Source organism: Merops nubicus, unplaced genomic scaffold (genome assembly GCF_000691845.1).
Source record: "Merops nubicus isolate BGI_N331 unplaced genomic scaffold, ASM69184v1 scaffold48273, whole genome shotgun sequence".
NCBI classification, from domain to species: domain Eukaryota; kingdom Metazoa; phylum Chordata; class Aves; order Coraciiformes; family Meropidae; genus Merops; species Merops nubicus.
Window position 1 is genome coordinate 4,586 of NW_008601861.1, and position 15,149 is coordinate 19,734.

At 36.6% G+C, this 15,149-nt stretch overlaps 2 protein-coding genes across 2 annotated transcripts; one reads left to right on the plus strand and one right to left on the minus strand.

Annotated features, from left to right (window-relative positions):
• The first annotated feature begins 2,202 nt into the window (after positions 1-2,202).
• On the plus strand, positions 2,203-7,163 carry LOC103770843 (group 10 secretory phospholipase A2-like). Its single transcript, XM_008938117.1, has 3 exons — positions 2,203-2,411; positions 5,163-5,269; positions 7,018-7,163. The coding sequence occupies exons 1-3, from the start codon at positions 2,203-2,205 to the stop codon at positions 7,161-7,163; spliced, it is 462 nt and encodes a 153-aa protein (XP_008936365.1).
• A 2,735-nt stretch (positions 7,164-9,898) lies between these two features.
• Positions 9,899-14,679, minus strand: BFAR (bifunctional apoptosis regulator). The gene is made up of 7 exons (XM_008938116.1): positions 14,414-14,679; positions 13,361-13,562; positions 12,865-13,034; positions 12,072-12,216; positions 11,642-11,812; positions 10,980-11,203; positions 9,899-10,091 (listed from the first exon to the last, which is right to left on the minus strand). Exons 1-7 carry the CDS (start codon positions 14,677-14,679, stop codon positions 9,899-9,901), a joined length of 1,371 nt encoding a protein of 456 aa, XP_008936364.1.
• Between the last annotated feature and the right edge of the window lie 470 nt (positions 14,680-15,149).

Here is a 15,149-nt window from a genome sequence, read left to right on the forward strand (position 1 = left end):
ATTTTAGTGACAACAGATGAGTTTTTAAATGAAAATGCAGGTGACTGCATAGCCAAGGAAACTTTAACTCCTCAAGATGCTATTGCTTTTAATCAGTGGCCAAAGATGCATATGCAAATTTAAGCACTCATGTTTCAATATCCTCTCCTCTTCCTAGATCGTGTGCCCACAAAGCAGAAGGAAGGGAACAAGATCTGGGGGTAGGCACCAGTCAGAAAAGTACTATAAATTGTTTCAAGAAACTTAGCTATTTTTATAAGTAAGGATTAGCTACAAACATTGTTTCTAAAACTTTTTTTACCATTCTCACATACATCTGTATTTTTTACTGAGGTGATTTCATGAGGTTTTTAAATCCCTTTGTTTCATGAAATCACAAGTGCTGGAGGTCACCAGCATCTGACGCATTTCAAGTTACTCAGCTGTGCTAGGAACAATATTTTTTCTGGCAAATCTTCCATTAATTGATTACACAATCATTAATCTATTATAATAGTCTATCATAATAGAATGTATGACTATACAGATTATATACAAACTGTATAATCATATAGTTATTCTATAGGAAAATAAATATAACAGCTTTCAATGAGAAAGTCTAAATGCGTTTTTTTGCTGTCTCTCTCATAGATATTATCAGTTATTAACACAGTGCCTTTTCCAGCCTGTATCTCATACTGGGAGTTAAGGTTTATAAACTGTTCTCCTCAAGCAAAAATAAATAGTTTAATTAGTAAGACAACTCTAATCAGCAGCCTTCCACTAGTTTATTTTGTACTCACAGAATCGCTATGGTTGGAGAGGACCCTTAAGATCATTGAGTCCAACCACTACCTATCTCTACCAGGCTACTTCCACACCACATCCCTGAGCACCCCATCTAGGCGGCTTTTAAATACATCCAGGGATGGTGATCCAACCACTTCCCTGGGAAGACTGTTCCAGTCCTTAATCACCCTTTCAGTGTAGAAGTTTTTCCTGAAGTTTTTCCTAATTTAAATCTAAGCCTCCCCTCGTGTAACTTAATACCATTTCCTCTTGTCCTGTCAGTTGTGACATGTAAGAAGAGGCCAATACCCACCTCCCTACAACCTCCTTTCAGGTAGTTGTAGAGAACAATAAGGTCTCCCCTCTGCCTTTTCTTCAGGCTAAACAACCCCAGTTCCCTCAGCCACTCCTCATTATCCTCAAGACCCTTCACCAGCTTCATTGCCCTTCTTTGCATCCTCTCTAGAACTTCAAGGTCCTTCTTGTACTGTGGTGCCCAAAACTGAAGACAGTACTCAAGATGTGGTCTCACCAGTGCCAAGTACAGTGGGATGATCACTTCTCTAGTCCTGCTGACTACACTATTCCTAATATAAGCCAAGATGCCTTTGGCCTTTTTGGCCACCTGGGCACGCTGCTGGCTCATGTTCAGCCAATTGTCAATCATCCAACTTCTCATCTAACTTAAAATTGTTGCAAATAGCTTTGAGTACACACTGCAAGGAAAAGCTGCCCTTTACCATGAAGAGTCTTTGATGTATTGGATCAAATCTGAAGTATGAAATTGAACTCCTAAAACCATGATCCTGCATCTCAACATTTATCTGCTGCGCTGGACCTACAGCTTTAGTACTGACATGAGACTGTAAAATAAAGTTCCTAAATACAGTCTTGTTCTGGAGAAATAAATCAGAAATCATCAACCTTTCTTCTAATTTCCCTGGAAAGGACTCCAAGCACCTGTCAATTTTACCACTCAGCCCAACCCTGCTAGCTATTTGGCTTCTGTGTCTAAAAATGAGGAAAAGCAGAACCCCATCATAGAAAACCTATTTGCCCAAATGCAAAGCATTACATTCTGCAGAACAACAACATGGCAAAATTGCATGGTATGATATGGAGAAAATACTGAAATACTTACAGCATCTAATCTTAGCAGATTGGTGGACCTAGACCACACAGAACACACGCTAGCCCTTGCCAGTTGGAAGACTGGGAATGACTGAAGTCTGTTATTGTGTGCTGCCTTGAGGGAAGGAAACCACTGCAGCTACTCAGAATGTTGGTTCAGTCTTCTGCTCGCTATAGATTGGCGTAAAAAGAGACTGGGCCAAGCAGTGTGGCCCCAAAGTCTAAAAAAGAAAACTGTATTATCTGCAAGTACTGACATTCATTATCAAAGTTAAAAAACACCAACAACTATTTTGTATCTGCATGTTCAATTCAATAAAAATAACAAAGAATTTTTCTTCTGCAGTTTGTAAAGGCACTTCTGGGGAAGCCCATTTTAGAAATCGAAGAGGAATTCTGGAATTAGCTGGAGCCATCAGGTGTACGACAGGACGATCTCCTTTTGCCTACCTACGTTACGGATGCTACTGTGGTCTGGGAGGAAAAGGATGGCCCAAGGACAGAGTAGACTGGTAAGAGTAACTATTTACCTGAGTAATTAAGTGCTGAATGGATGCAGATGACAGAGTAAAAGGACTAAAGCATGAATTAGGCCCATATAACCTCAGTGAGAGAACTGAGTTTAAACACACCTCAGCCTGCTAAGGTACTCTGAGGCATTAAAACTGTGTTACTGCAGATCTACACGAGTCCTAATTGCCTTTAACTCAAACTCTCATTGCATTAATACTGGATTTACAATACAACTGAATTTCTTTGTTGTTGCTGTTTTGCCAAGAGCTGCAAAACTAATATCTTCTTGGAGAATCTTTAAAGCTCAAACACTGAAGTGATCTATAAAAGCAAAAATTTAGAAGAAAATAGCAAACGAAAAATATTTTGATTCTGCTACCATCCATTTTAATATTATTCAAAATAATATGTGAAAATTATGCAAAATTCAACCTGTTGAAAAATTACTTCTGAATAAACGGAATTACTGTTACTAAAATAATTCTGAAAACCGACCTTTGTATTTAGTACTAAATCAGCATATTGACTACCATCAATTTAATTTATAATTGGACACTATCTGACAGGAAAATGATTTTCTAGTTATAGTGGTTAACTAAAGGGTTTATATTTTCAAGTTGATTATTATAATCATACATTTCCCCACAGTATGTGACATGTCAAGTTCTGACTTATAAGGCAGATCTATTGTAAATTAGAAGGAAAACGGATGATACTCATATTTAGGGTAGAAGATACAGAAAGTTCAATTTATTTTTTTTTTTAAATTAAGATTCTAGTAGTGATTAGACCTAAAGCTTTCAGAACCTTCACCTACGTATTTCAAATTCTGGGATGCATAATCTATTATTTTAAAGACAATTTTGTAGAACATAGTTGCTACTTTTAATGACTGGGAACACACAGAAAAAGAAGGGACTTTTATCAATTCTGGTCATCTGTACACCTGAAGATAATGACGGAAAATCTGCAGTTTACCCATCTTTCATTGTAGGCCATTTTTTCAGTTCGTAAAAGTCCCACAGTAGCAAGAAGCTGCTTCTTCATAAAACATGGTTAGCTATTTGTGATCTGGGTTTTAATAGCTAGAGAATGTTCAGAACAAGCCAGGAGTGTACTTACTCTACTACTTTTGAACACAATCAAGAACTGCACCAATGGAATGTAGAGACAAACATTCTTATGAAGTTTGGTTTCTTGAAGTTTTCAGCTACACTGTGTGTTCTTTACATTCAGAATTATTCCTGAAAACAAGTTAAGTGAAAATACAGGAATACTTTAAACTGAAGTAAGAGCATCTGTAATAGAATTATTCAAACAATACTTATTGCAACTTAGATTTTTGTCTGCTACTTATAAAAATAAACTTACAAATGGAGATAATCATATATTGCTTTCACAAGAAAAAAAAAAAATCCCTAAGCATCTATTTTTATTTAAAATGCTTAAAAGATGGCTAAAGTAATTATAAAAATTTTCATAAACACGCGAGGATATATTGCACTATGGAAAAAGAAGCTGTATTTCCTGGTTTATTTACCTTAGGTACTGCTACAAAGATGCATCCATTTCTGTGCATGAAACAGATGTACTAAGCTACTCCATGGGCATGTGCTGCTGAACTGTTACGTACCACAGGATCTTTAAATGGTGATTCCTGTGGAATTACTAAGTAATTATTTAATAAGCACAGGAAAAAACAGTAACTTCAAGTGAGAGCTCACAGCATTAACTTTTTCTATTGTGGAGACAAATCCTTCAGGTAATCTAAACATCATCTAAACATCACTCACCTCCTGTAATATTATGGGTTTAGGCTACCAGGAGGAAACTAAATGACAGAACGTAAAGAGCTCAGGGATACACTATTCTTCCACCAAGTCAAAAAAGAGAGTATAGTTTGTTTGTAGCAAAAACTTACAAGCTATCTAATTTCAGGTCCTTGTTACCACCCCTACTTGCTATTCTGGGCTTGCAAGGACTCTACGCTATAAGTAATCTTTTTTTTTAAGCATTAAAATACACCATTGATGCTTACCTGTACTGTTCAGTTCCACAATGTCATAGAAATTCTATTAATTCATTGTCCCAATTATGACAACAACAATTGTGAAATCATAATTTTGGGCCACTTTCCAATTTTCTCATGATACTGAGCAAACAATTTAAGTTATATTATGGCATTAAGTAGCATCCATGACTATTAATAACTGAATATTTCACCTGCTCTCAGCTTTTCTGACACCATCTAAAGACTTGAATACAAGACAACATTTATGATAGTATGCCACAGCTTGACAAATCTTCTTGTGCCTTCCCTGTTAGTAATTGTTACAATAGTATCAATAACTAGCAGAAATATACATCCTTAATTATCTGACAGATTATTCTGGCATTTAATCTTTTTCTTGAAAGAGGCTAGGAGAGAGGCATACCCACATATAAGTTTATTGTGTTTAGAACTGAGAATGTTTTAAAGATTCCTTGTATTTTGATCTATGAGGAAGTTCAGCTAGATTGATATGTATCAGACATTTTCCTCATCATAGATTACATGAAAAAGTAGTAAGTTTTCCCAGGTGATCCACAGTTAAACTGTTTTAACTCCTGAGTAGGTAACTTGTACATTTGCGTATCTTGACTGTTGCATTATTTCACAGCTCACAGAAACACACCAATAACAGTCCATCCAGATTGTGACCATAAATCACCACAGCATGAATTAAGGCAAGCCCATTTCTGTTATTCAGGTGCTGCTTTAACCATGACTGCTGCTATGGTAAGGCAGAACAAGCAGGCTGTCACCCAAAGATAGAAAGCTACTACTGGGAATGTGATGACAACACTGTTGTATGTGGTGAGTGAACAGTTTTAATTGTTTGGTTGATTGGATTTTGGGGTGGGGGAGGTTGCTTGGGGTTTTTTGGATGCTTTTTTTTTATTTTAATAACTTCCACTGTTCAGCTAACTGATTTAATAAATATATTTTCTTAATCAACTGTAAAATTCTCGTTTTACCATCCTTCCTTTTGTGACATTTTTGCCAGGGTATGCTGTGCCTCCAACTGAATGGAGTTTCTTCTTATTAATCCCCACCTCCTGACACATGCAAGCAAAGCAAACTGACTTACAAGCTTCTATTACCCTTTCAAAGAACAGTAGCAAAAAAAACTCTTTTTACTCAGCATTTACATATGTTGAGGAACCCACATTATGCTGGTCCCTGCAGGCCTCCAACAGGAGGCAAGAAAACTACAACTGTTTAAAAAGGAACCTTTTTATACTTAGAAAATATTTCACGTCATTTTAAAGTTTTTAGTATGCTTGCCACAGATCAGTTGCACAGACCCACTGCTAATTGCTGCAATTTATGAATGAATTGGCAATTACAACTTATAATTTCAAACACTGAAGTAATATTTTCTGAGTAGTATGTTTATTTATGGAAGTAACACATCCAAAGCCATAAAATCTTAACTTGGAAATATTTATGTTACTCGTGTAACTGGCAAGTGACAGTCCACCTATATTTGGTTGTAAAAGTTGCTCCTGTTCCAGTCCAGAAGCTGATAATATTTTAATACTGGCCAAGAGAGTAAGCACGTCATCAAAACAAAACTGAAACAAAGTCCCTGTCATACCATGGAGAGGATTAAGTTTGGAGCAGTAAGAAGAGAAGGAGTAGTTCTTCTCTGCTTTGTTGGCTTTTTTTTTTTTCTTGTACATTAGGAACACTTCCATTTCATAGTAGAATTTGAGTTCATTCACAAAACTGAGCACTTCTTCTACTACACAAATCTCAAGCAGTGATCTGGCTAAGCTTTCAAAATGTTACATACTCAGACAAAACACAGTCAGGGATTATTCTGTTTACAGCCAGCTGCAGGGAGAAAAAACACCCATTTCCGGGTTGGCACAATAAAGCCAAAATACATTGCTGTAGAAAAGAATGTTCATGCCATGAAGAAATGTTCATGCTGTGAAATCTGTTAAGTTACAACACTAAAATTGTAAAACAAATATGGCCAGACAGGCATTTTATCATATTGAAACACTTTTAACCTAACTTCTTACTGAATAAAAGTGGACAATTTAAGCTGAGCATAGAACATCTTTGCATCCCTTATTTCACACATATAATTTTAATGCTACATCCTTTAGCAGATGAAAGCATACATGAAATCGACAATACCTTTCCAAACTGAAGTTTCACTTGAGCAATAGGGTGGGCAGCGAGGGTCACATACCACTTTCTAAAGTGGTTATCAGAGTTCCTTTATTAAAGAACATGAAGAGAAGTATTTAAGTCTTTATCTAATTACTTCGTTTTTACCTTCCAAGACAGTTCCACTGGTTATCGATTGTTGCTAAACCAAACCATGCTTGTATATTTTCTGTCACTGAGATGTCTCAGTGTGGAGCTCTGTCTAAAAAGCATGAAAGAACTTTTAAGTCTTACTAAAGCTCAGTACAGTTCCTATTGCACTTGAAATGGAAAAGCCATTTATAATGCAAATATGGAACAAGAGGTAGCAGTTCTTGGTATTCCATTTGGTATTTTTAATTACTTCAGACTAACATCAAACTTACTGTGTTTTCTTGCAGAATCGCTAGAGGACAAATGTCAAAAAATGGCATGTGAATGTGACCGTGATGCTGCCAAATGCTTTTCTAAAGCCCCCTATCATGCAAAATACCTTTTGTGGCCAGATTTTATGTGTGGTGAGATTCAGCCTTTATGCAGGTATTAGACATATGACATCAGTCTTTAGGAAAACTCTACGTGTATTTAAATTCAAAATTACTTTTTTTTCTCCCCACTGACCACAAATGATTTTCCCCTTTCTTGATCTTCCTTCCTGCCACCTCAGCCTCTCCACCCCAGAATGGCCAAAAGAAACATTTAGCCTCTTATTTACCTTCTACAGTACACAGACTAAAAGCAAGTTCCTTAGTTCTGTGTAAGCTTTTATTGACTTAATAGGAATTTTTCACCTTAAGGAGTAACTGACTTAAAATTAATTTCATTTATATCCAGTTCACAGATTTTTCTGATTCATAGTATCATTCACTGTGAACTTTTCATCCCCCCTCCATTGGCTATAAGAAACAAATTAAACTTTTCCATTGACATTTATCTTAGCACTCTCTGACTTTGAACTGGCTGGAAGAAATGCACAGAGTGAGTGTTAGCACAAAGAGCCCTCTCATCTATATTAAACACTTATGAAACCTAATTTAACTTCTGCATCTCATTCACCTTACATAGTCCATAGCATTAAAGAATGCCTAATAATTCTTTTTTTCTAGTATGTACTTTTCAATTACAGTTTTGGTGAGACCCCACCTGGAGCACTGCATCCAGTTCTGGAGCCCCCATGACAAGAGGGACGTGGACCTGCTGGAGCGTGTCCAGAGAAGGGCCACGAGAATGATCTGAGGGCTGGAGCAGCTCTGCTGTGAGGACAGACTGAGAGAGTGGGGGCTGTTCAGTCTGGAGAAGAGAAGGCTCCGAGGTGACCTTATTGTGGCCTTCCAGTATCTTAGGGGGGCCTACAAGAAAGCTGGGGAGGGACTTTTTAGGATATTGAGTAACAACAGAACTAGGGGGAATGGGGCAAATCTGGAAGTGGGCAGATTCAGGCTGGATGTGAGGAAGAAGTTCTTCCCCATGAGAGTGGTGAGATTCTGGAATGGGTTGCCCAGGAAGGTGGTTGAGGCCCCATCCCTGGGGGTCTTTAAGGCCAGGCTGGATGAGGCTCTGGGCAGCCTGATCTAGTGGGAGGTGTCCCTGCTCATGGCAGAGGGGTTGTTGGAACTCAGTGATCCTTGTGGTCCCTTCCAACCCTGACAGATTCTGATTCTGTTTTAGCAGAGGACTTAATAGTGTTGGCTTGATGATTGGACTTGATGATCTTAAAGGTCCCTTCCAACCTAAAGGATTCTATGATTCTATAAGTTTTTCATTTCGTTTGGCTTTATCTCCTTACTCTTGGTACACCTTGAGTTTCCTGAGGGCACAGGGAGAAGTTCTACCTTTAAAACTTCAGAGCCAGATTTAGAAATGTAAATGCAAACTAACACTAAGACAGATGAAAAACGTAGCAGTCACTGGGACCAACTGCCTTTCCATAAGTGTTTGATCTTGGACAGCAGGAGTTTGCAAAGTTCAGAAATGTATACACCTCAGAGGGATGTAAAGATGGCTTTAGCTAAGGTCACTTCGTAGTTTTTTGAAAACTTTTATTAAGAGGAATCAGTAAAACAAACTGTTGAATAATACACTTTTTTGTAACTGCTAATTTAGCAGTTTAAGAACCAGGAGTGTTTTATATCTACTTTCACCCACCCCAATATACTTAAAGATGCAGGGCTACAGAACAAGTTTATGCAAGTCAAAGCTAATGACAAGTACTTCAATATAAAAAAAACCCAAACAAACAAAAAAACAAGAAACCAAAAAAAACAGTTCTTTAGGAAGGATAAGAATTAAAAACCACATCTTTAATCTTTAAAAATATTCATAGGCAAATTTAAAGTTCATATTAATGATACAAATGGAAAAAAAACCCCAAACACATAAAACAAACAGCATGTAGAATGCAAGGGGACAAAGCTCTTGAAAAACCTAACTTTTGCTTCAGTCCAAAACCACACATTAACTAACGGGACTCCTGGTTACACAGAATGTCCAAGTCAGCGTTTGCTCACAGGTCTAGACACACACATTGTATGGCAGTAAGATGCAATTACAGTGTCAGGTCACTTTTCCAGAATATTTTTTAAAAGATAATGTTGAATTTAAGAATTAGCAACTGACTTCAAGAGGAGAGCATTAAAGAAGCTATTAATGAAGTCTAACTGATCTGAATAAAAACTTTTGAATGACAATGACCCCATTTTCCAAAAGACCAGAAAACTCAGTCTTTGTCTTCAACAGTGAACATTTTAGAACAAACTCTACTGTAAGACTATGTATTTGACAGTCTCAACTTTATGTGTAAAGCAGACTGGAAACATGGAAATACTTTCAGTATCAAGCCTATCCAGAAAGAGTTTTCCTTTGGCAAACTTGAGGAACACATTGCAGGTATGAAAAGCTAAGTTACAAAAAAAACCACCCAAACAACATTGTAGCTGTTCAGAATATACTGATTTTAAGGCAGGCTTGAAAATAACCAGAATGCTTGAGGCAGAATAGAAATTTTGATTTGATCAAAAATAAGGTGGCATTACTGTGTAAGTTTTACATGGCTAAATCACGAATGTATTTTTTTTTTCTATTCAGTAGATAATTCCTTTCAGATAATAAAGCCCATCCTCAGATTTGGAATCAGCTGGTTTAAGAGTAACTTACCTCAAGGCTTTTTTGTATGTGTAAGCTCACATAATCCAGCACTTTCACTGACACATACATGAAGAAAAGCAATGTTTACTTCAGATGTCCATTTTTAGAACCTAAATAGCTCAAAAGTTCCAATGCCAGTCACCGCACTCGTGTCTCTAGACGCCTTACTTCTTTAACCACAAGATCAATGTTTATAATGGGGTTAAAGTACAAGGCCCAGTAAAACAAACAGTTGCAGACAAACTGAGGAATAAAAGGCCAAAAAACAGTGACAAAAAGACCCTGGTTTGAGACTTTCAGGAAATGTCTCCACATTCTGCGAGGAACAGTCCTGTGAAAAAGCAAAGGGAGAGGCTTAGAGGCACCTTCTGAGTTTTGTTTGGTTTGGTTTTTACCCATTCTAAGAAAAGCTAGTATGTGTTGCAGCCTCAAATTATTTAGCCCTTACTCAGGAATCTGTAAAATATCATTTTGCACTCCAGAAAAACTTTCTTAAAATACAGGAATACTAGTTTTCATATGAGGAATCACTAAGTCAATTTATTCAGACCACAAAGCACAGCAAGTTAAAGTGGTCAAATTCCAGATTTGTCATAGATTAGCTTCACATACCCTGTTCTCTTTTGAACACATTCTGCCCTCTAGCTGCTGCCAGAGAAAGTGAAAACCCAGTACACACCAGAACAAGTTTCTCCTATGCAAGTTCTAAAAACTACTAAAAAAAAATTACAGCAATTATGAGGTAATATTAATATGCTTGCATTAAGGCTAAAGCAGTAACTGTAAACAGCAATTCTGATCACTTATCAGAAATGGTATTCAGTGCAGCTAAACGTACTCATGATCCTGAGGACTCATCCTTTAATAACCATATTGGAAGCATATCATGACAAGATTCTAATGTATTTAGCTCAGCTGACCAGTTACGTTGAAGGCTATTCTCAAGGTAATACTTACCAAACGATTAAGAACATGCTTATTACTTTTAACTACATTTGCTACACCTGATCAGTAAAAACAGCTGTAAAAAACTCTTTCAAGTATTCACAGAAATAAAGATATTCAAGAGTGAGTACTAGTATATGTGTGGATTCAGATTCACATCTTATTAATCTCAGAGCTGTGGTTAGACATTGTCATTTTGGAGAGCAACTGTGAAATCATTAGATTATAAGGCCATATACTTCCCACCCTCTTCAACAAGCTCAGAAAGACTTACTTCAGTTTTCTTCTTGACCAGAGCCTCCAAAAGGAAAATAATTCCAGAATAGTCAGCAACATGGCATTTACAATTATAAATCTTGATGTCCAGTAGTGCACATCCAGCCAATCCCAGGCAAATTCAGCTATCAGCTGGTATGGCAAAAATACATACTTCACAATGAATTCTTTCCACTGTTTCCAAGAAGGATCTTTAAGGTCCCGAAAATTAGGATAAAGAGACTGTACATCAATTTCCTATTAAACAGACACAATACATACTTATTACCACTGCTCTTTTTGTTGAAAAATTGGTTTTTTTTCATACATTGAAAACAGTAGTTTTTCTTTACTGTACTTTCTGGTAGATAATACAACCCAGTAACTTCCCTTAGATTAGAACAGAACATCACAGACATCCAGATCTTTTAATGTCATTTGTTAAAATACAAGTATTTTGAGTAATCAGCCTTTCTCTAGTCATGTGAATTTAAAAAAAAAATCAGTTGCACAGATTTAAGTCTTAAAAGCCTTAACCACTTACTTCGTAGGACTTATTTTTTTAAAAAGTTGTACTGTAAAGATATGAAATGGTGAATAATTACAATGTGTTTTTATGCTGCTGGTCTTAAAATGCTTGTAACTAAAGCAAGTAGCCTATTTAATATTTTGAGCACTTACTAGTAGTTTTGTTACACTATCTTCATACTTGTCTTCTTGAGTAGGGCAAATTGTGTGGATGAAAGGTAGGAAAGCTTCTGTGTAATCAAACAAATACAGATATAACATACTGAGTCTTGGAGAACTCTTCAGTGCATACAGAAGGAAGAGTGATTTTCCTGGATTTACTGCCTGAAAGGTATGAAGTTATCAAATTTCAAACAAGGAAAAAATAAAATGAAAGGGACATGCCAGTTCATCAGTTTTTCTGACGTGGTGATCATTTTTCAAATAGAACTGAATAAACTCAACAGGAGTGTAATTCTGCTAGGGTAGTGTAGAAGGGTAATTCTACTACCTTAACAGTCCTACTGGCTTTAATAGAATTTTCTCTTGAAGATACTATTTTAAAAATACTTAATATACATGACAGACCTTATATAAAATTTACCTTGTATTCCCAAAGGTTTTGTGGTGGTTTAACGCCTAAAGCTTTCACACGTTCCAGTTCTGCCACAATAGCTTTTCTATGGTTACTGTTCTCTATACTGTAAGGCTCTTTTGTGAAATCCTCCTCTGTCAGTGTTAGAAGGAGTCTATAAAAGCAGAAGAATTCAGAAGGTAAGGAGTGCCTCTTCACCAAAAAGGTATGACTAACAAATTGCAATGACATACAGAAACAATAAGCTAGTGACAGAAGGTATCACCTTTTGGGTTACATTCCATGTCAAGTGTTCTCAATCAACTGCATCTCTGAACCTGGGTTTTAAATATCCTTCAAGTTTTCTCTTGCCTGCTTTCAGCATGCAAACTTACCAGCTTGTTGGCTATATTACTGAACACAGCTCTTCAGTACTTCACAGATCTAGTCTGGTCTCCTGAAATCAAACCTAAAGCTCTTGGGTAGAATGCAACGATGCATATAGCATGCACATTTCCACAAGAGAGAAGAAGAAGTGGGAGGGGTGAATAACGTATTAGTAGAATTTCACTTTCAGTATCATTTCAGTCTGCTTTGTCAGTTCTTTAAAGAGTTTTTAGATAAGTGGCAGTTAGCTTGTTTAGTATCTGCTACAGAAGTTCTCAACTACAAGTGTTAAAGCTTCCCCTGAATTTTATTGTGATATGTCGAGAGAATATTCCCACAAACTATGGAATGAAGTGTGACCATTTCACAACATACCACCCCTGATACCCAGCAGTCCAATCAAGTGATAGCTGTTCTTGACAGTTAGGCCTCTCACCTTCCATTCACTTTCTCCAGAAAAAATTTTTCTGTATAATGTGAAGTCCATGGGCCTAGCTGCTCTAGCCACAGTATCACTTCCTCAACAGTCCACTTAGCAACAGGCTTGTGGACGAGATGATCTTCTTCAAATTCTCTGCTACTCCAGTGATATCCAAGTAGAAGTACCTAGAAGGAGATGAAAAAAAAAAATCTCTTTACCTACAAAGCAAATATGTTAATGATAAAAATAAATACACATTAAGGGGCTTGACATGTTGAATCTCCCATTTTATGGACTCTAGAATATCCAGGTTATAAGAAAGTATCTTGAAGTTTTACCAAATTTGTCTACTTCTGCTTGCAGTATAGTGCAATTGTAGTTCCTGACAGACAGCTCTGAATGCTACCTTATTTACTCTGCTCTGTGCTGACAACCTTTTTTATGTCCATGTGATTTAAGTGATGGCATGCTTAATGAAGTAAATATGGAAAATCAACCAGATGAAACTTACTGCTACACAAGTTAAAGCTGTCAGAACGCCTGAGAAGAACCCTCCTCCTTGGGGATTCATTCTTCCTGCATTCGGAACTGTAGGCATTTGGTCATTCCCATATTTTTGGAAGGCTGCTAAGCTGTGTGCTACATCACTGTTCTGTTGAATATCTTCTTTTCTCTGTTCAATGGCATCAGAAAATAGCTTTTCAACAACATCCCTAATGGGAAAAATATTTGTTATTGTATTATAACCATTGAGGCTTAACATTCAGAAAAGGGACTCGGTTTTGGATTTTTATTTTCCAGCCTCTATTAAAGACTGTCATCTTCAAAAGCAAGAAAACATTGATTATTAATACTTAGTAAAGCTAAATTTAAATTTAAATCAATTCATTTCAAACTACATTTTCTCTAGCTTATAAAGAGAGACAAAGTTAAAGTAACACATTAAAAAAAAACCCTTATTTCTTATATAAAACTAGAAGTGTGTGTGCTACTGGCAAGCCTTGATCATTCAAAAATGCTATGCAAAAGACAACATAAAAGCCTACCATCTATTTAATAAAATATCATTAACCTAAGATAAAGTATTATTAACACAAGAACTTGTGGGTAACTCAAGACAGCAGATTGATATCTCTGGCTTTGTTTTGCAATAAGATCAGATTTCTTCCTGTAAATAATTCCTCTAACAGAATTAATTACACAATTATCAAAGATCATTCTAACTTAGAATTACTAGGAAACAACCAGCTATAATAAAAGATCCAAGTGCCTCAATACTACAAAAGCATCCCTTCTCTTCACCTCAAAAAAAAATTCAGAAAGGGGAAAAAAAAAATGCAAACTCAAAACAAAGTAAATCAACCCACCCCTGAGTTCCACGCAGAAAAATCTGCTTGAACAGTTCCACACAAGTACAGGACATGAAAGACTTCGGGATTTAAATGTCCTTACAACAGTTCAGATTACCAATAAATTACGAAAAACTGCAGCAAACTCAATAAACCAGACAACTACTTTTGTTCAGTTTAGAAATAAAAAAAAAAACCCGCAGAATTACACAGACCTGAGAAGGATGTTGACTTTGGGGAATCCTTCCCATTTCTCTCTGCATTCGGGGCACTCGTTTGTCTTGGATGTCACCCACCACAAGGCTAGGCAATGTCTACAGAAGCTGTGCCCACAGTTCAGGGTGGTGGGATTGACCAGAATGTCGTAACAGCAGTGGCAAAGGAACGCACTAGCTGGTATCTGCTGATTGATCTCAGGGGTAGCAAATGTTTCAACTTCTGCCCTCTCCGTTTCACCTTCTAAGGTCTCATCTTCTTCCATTTTTTTTTTTTTAAATGCCTTAGGCAAGCAAAAAGCTGTTAGATATTCAGACTAGGTAAGACATTACTTCTGCAAAGCAACAAGATAAGCCTCATTTAGAAAAAAATGACTAAAGTTTATAATTGCAAGCAGTAGAATCTATTGTCATTTCATCACTGTCACAGTTCTAAACTTTTTTAACTTAGTTCTCCCAAAATGAAACATTATCTTCTACCTTTTCAACAACATATTCATTGGAAACTACCATCAAACCCAGATTCTAGATGAAAACAGCTGGGTTCAATCTCCCTGTATTTTCTTTTCCTGTGTTACGTAACACATGAAAGTGAAACAAAAAATACCTCTCTAACTATGATTCAGATGATTTTTGACACTATCTTTACTCAAGATTTTAGCAATAGACTCCAAGCAAAAGGAATATCTTTAGAAAATGCCATCAGAGAATACAAAAGTGAAACACCAGTATAACA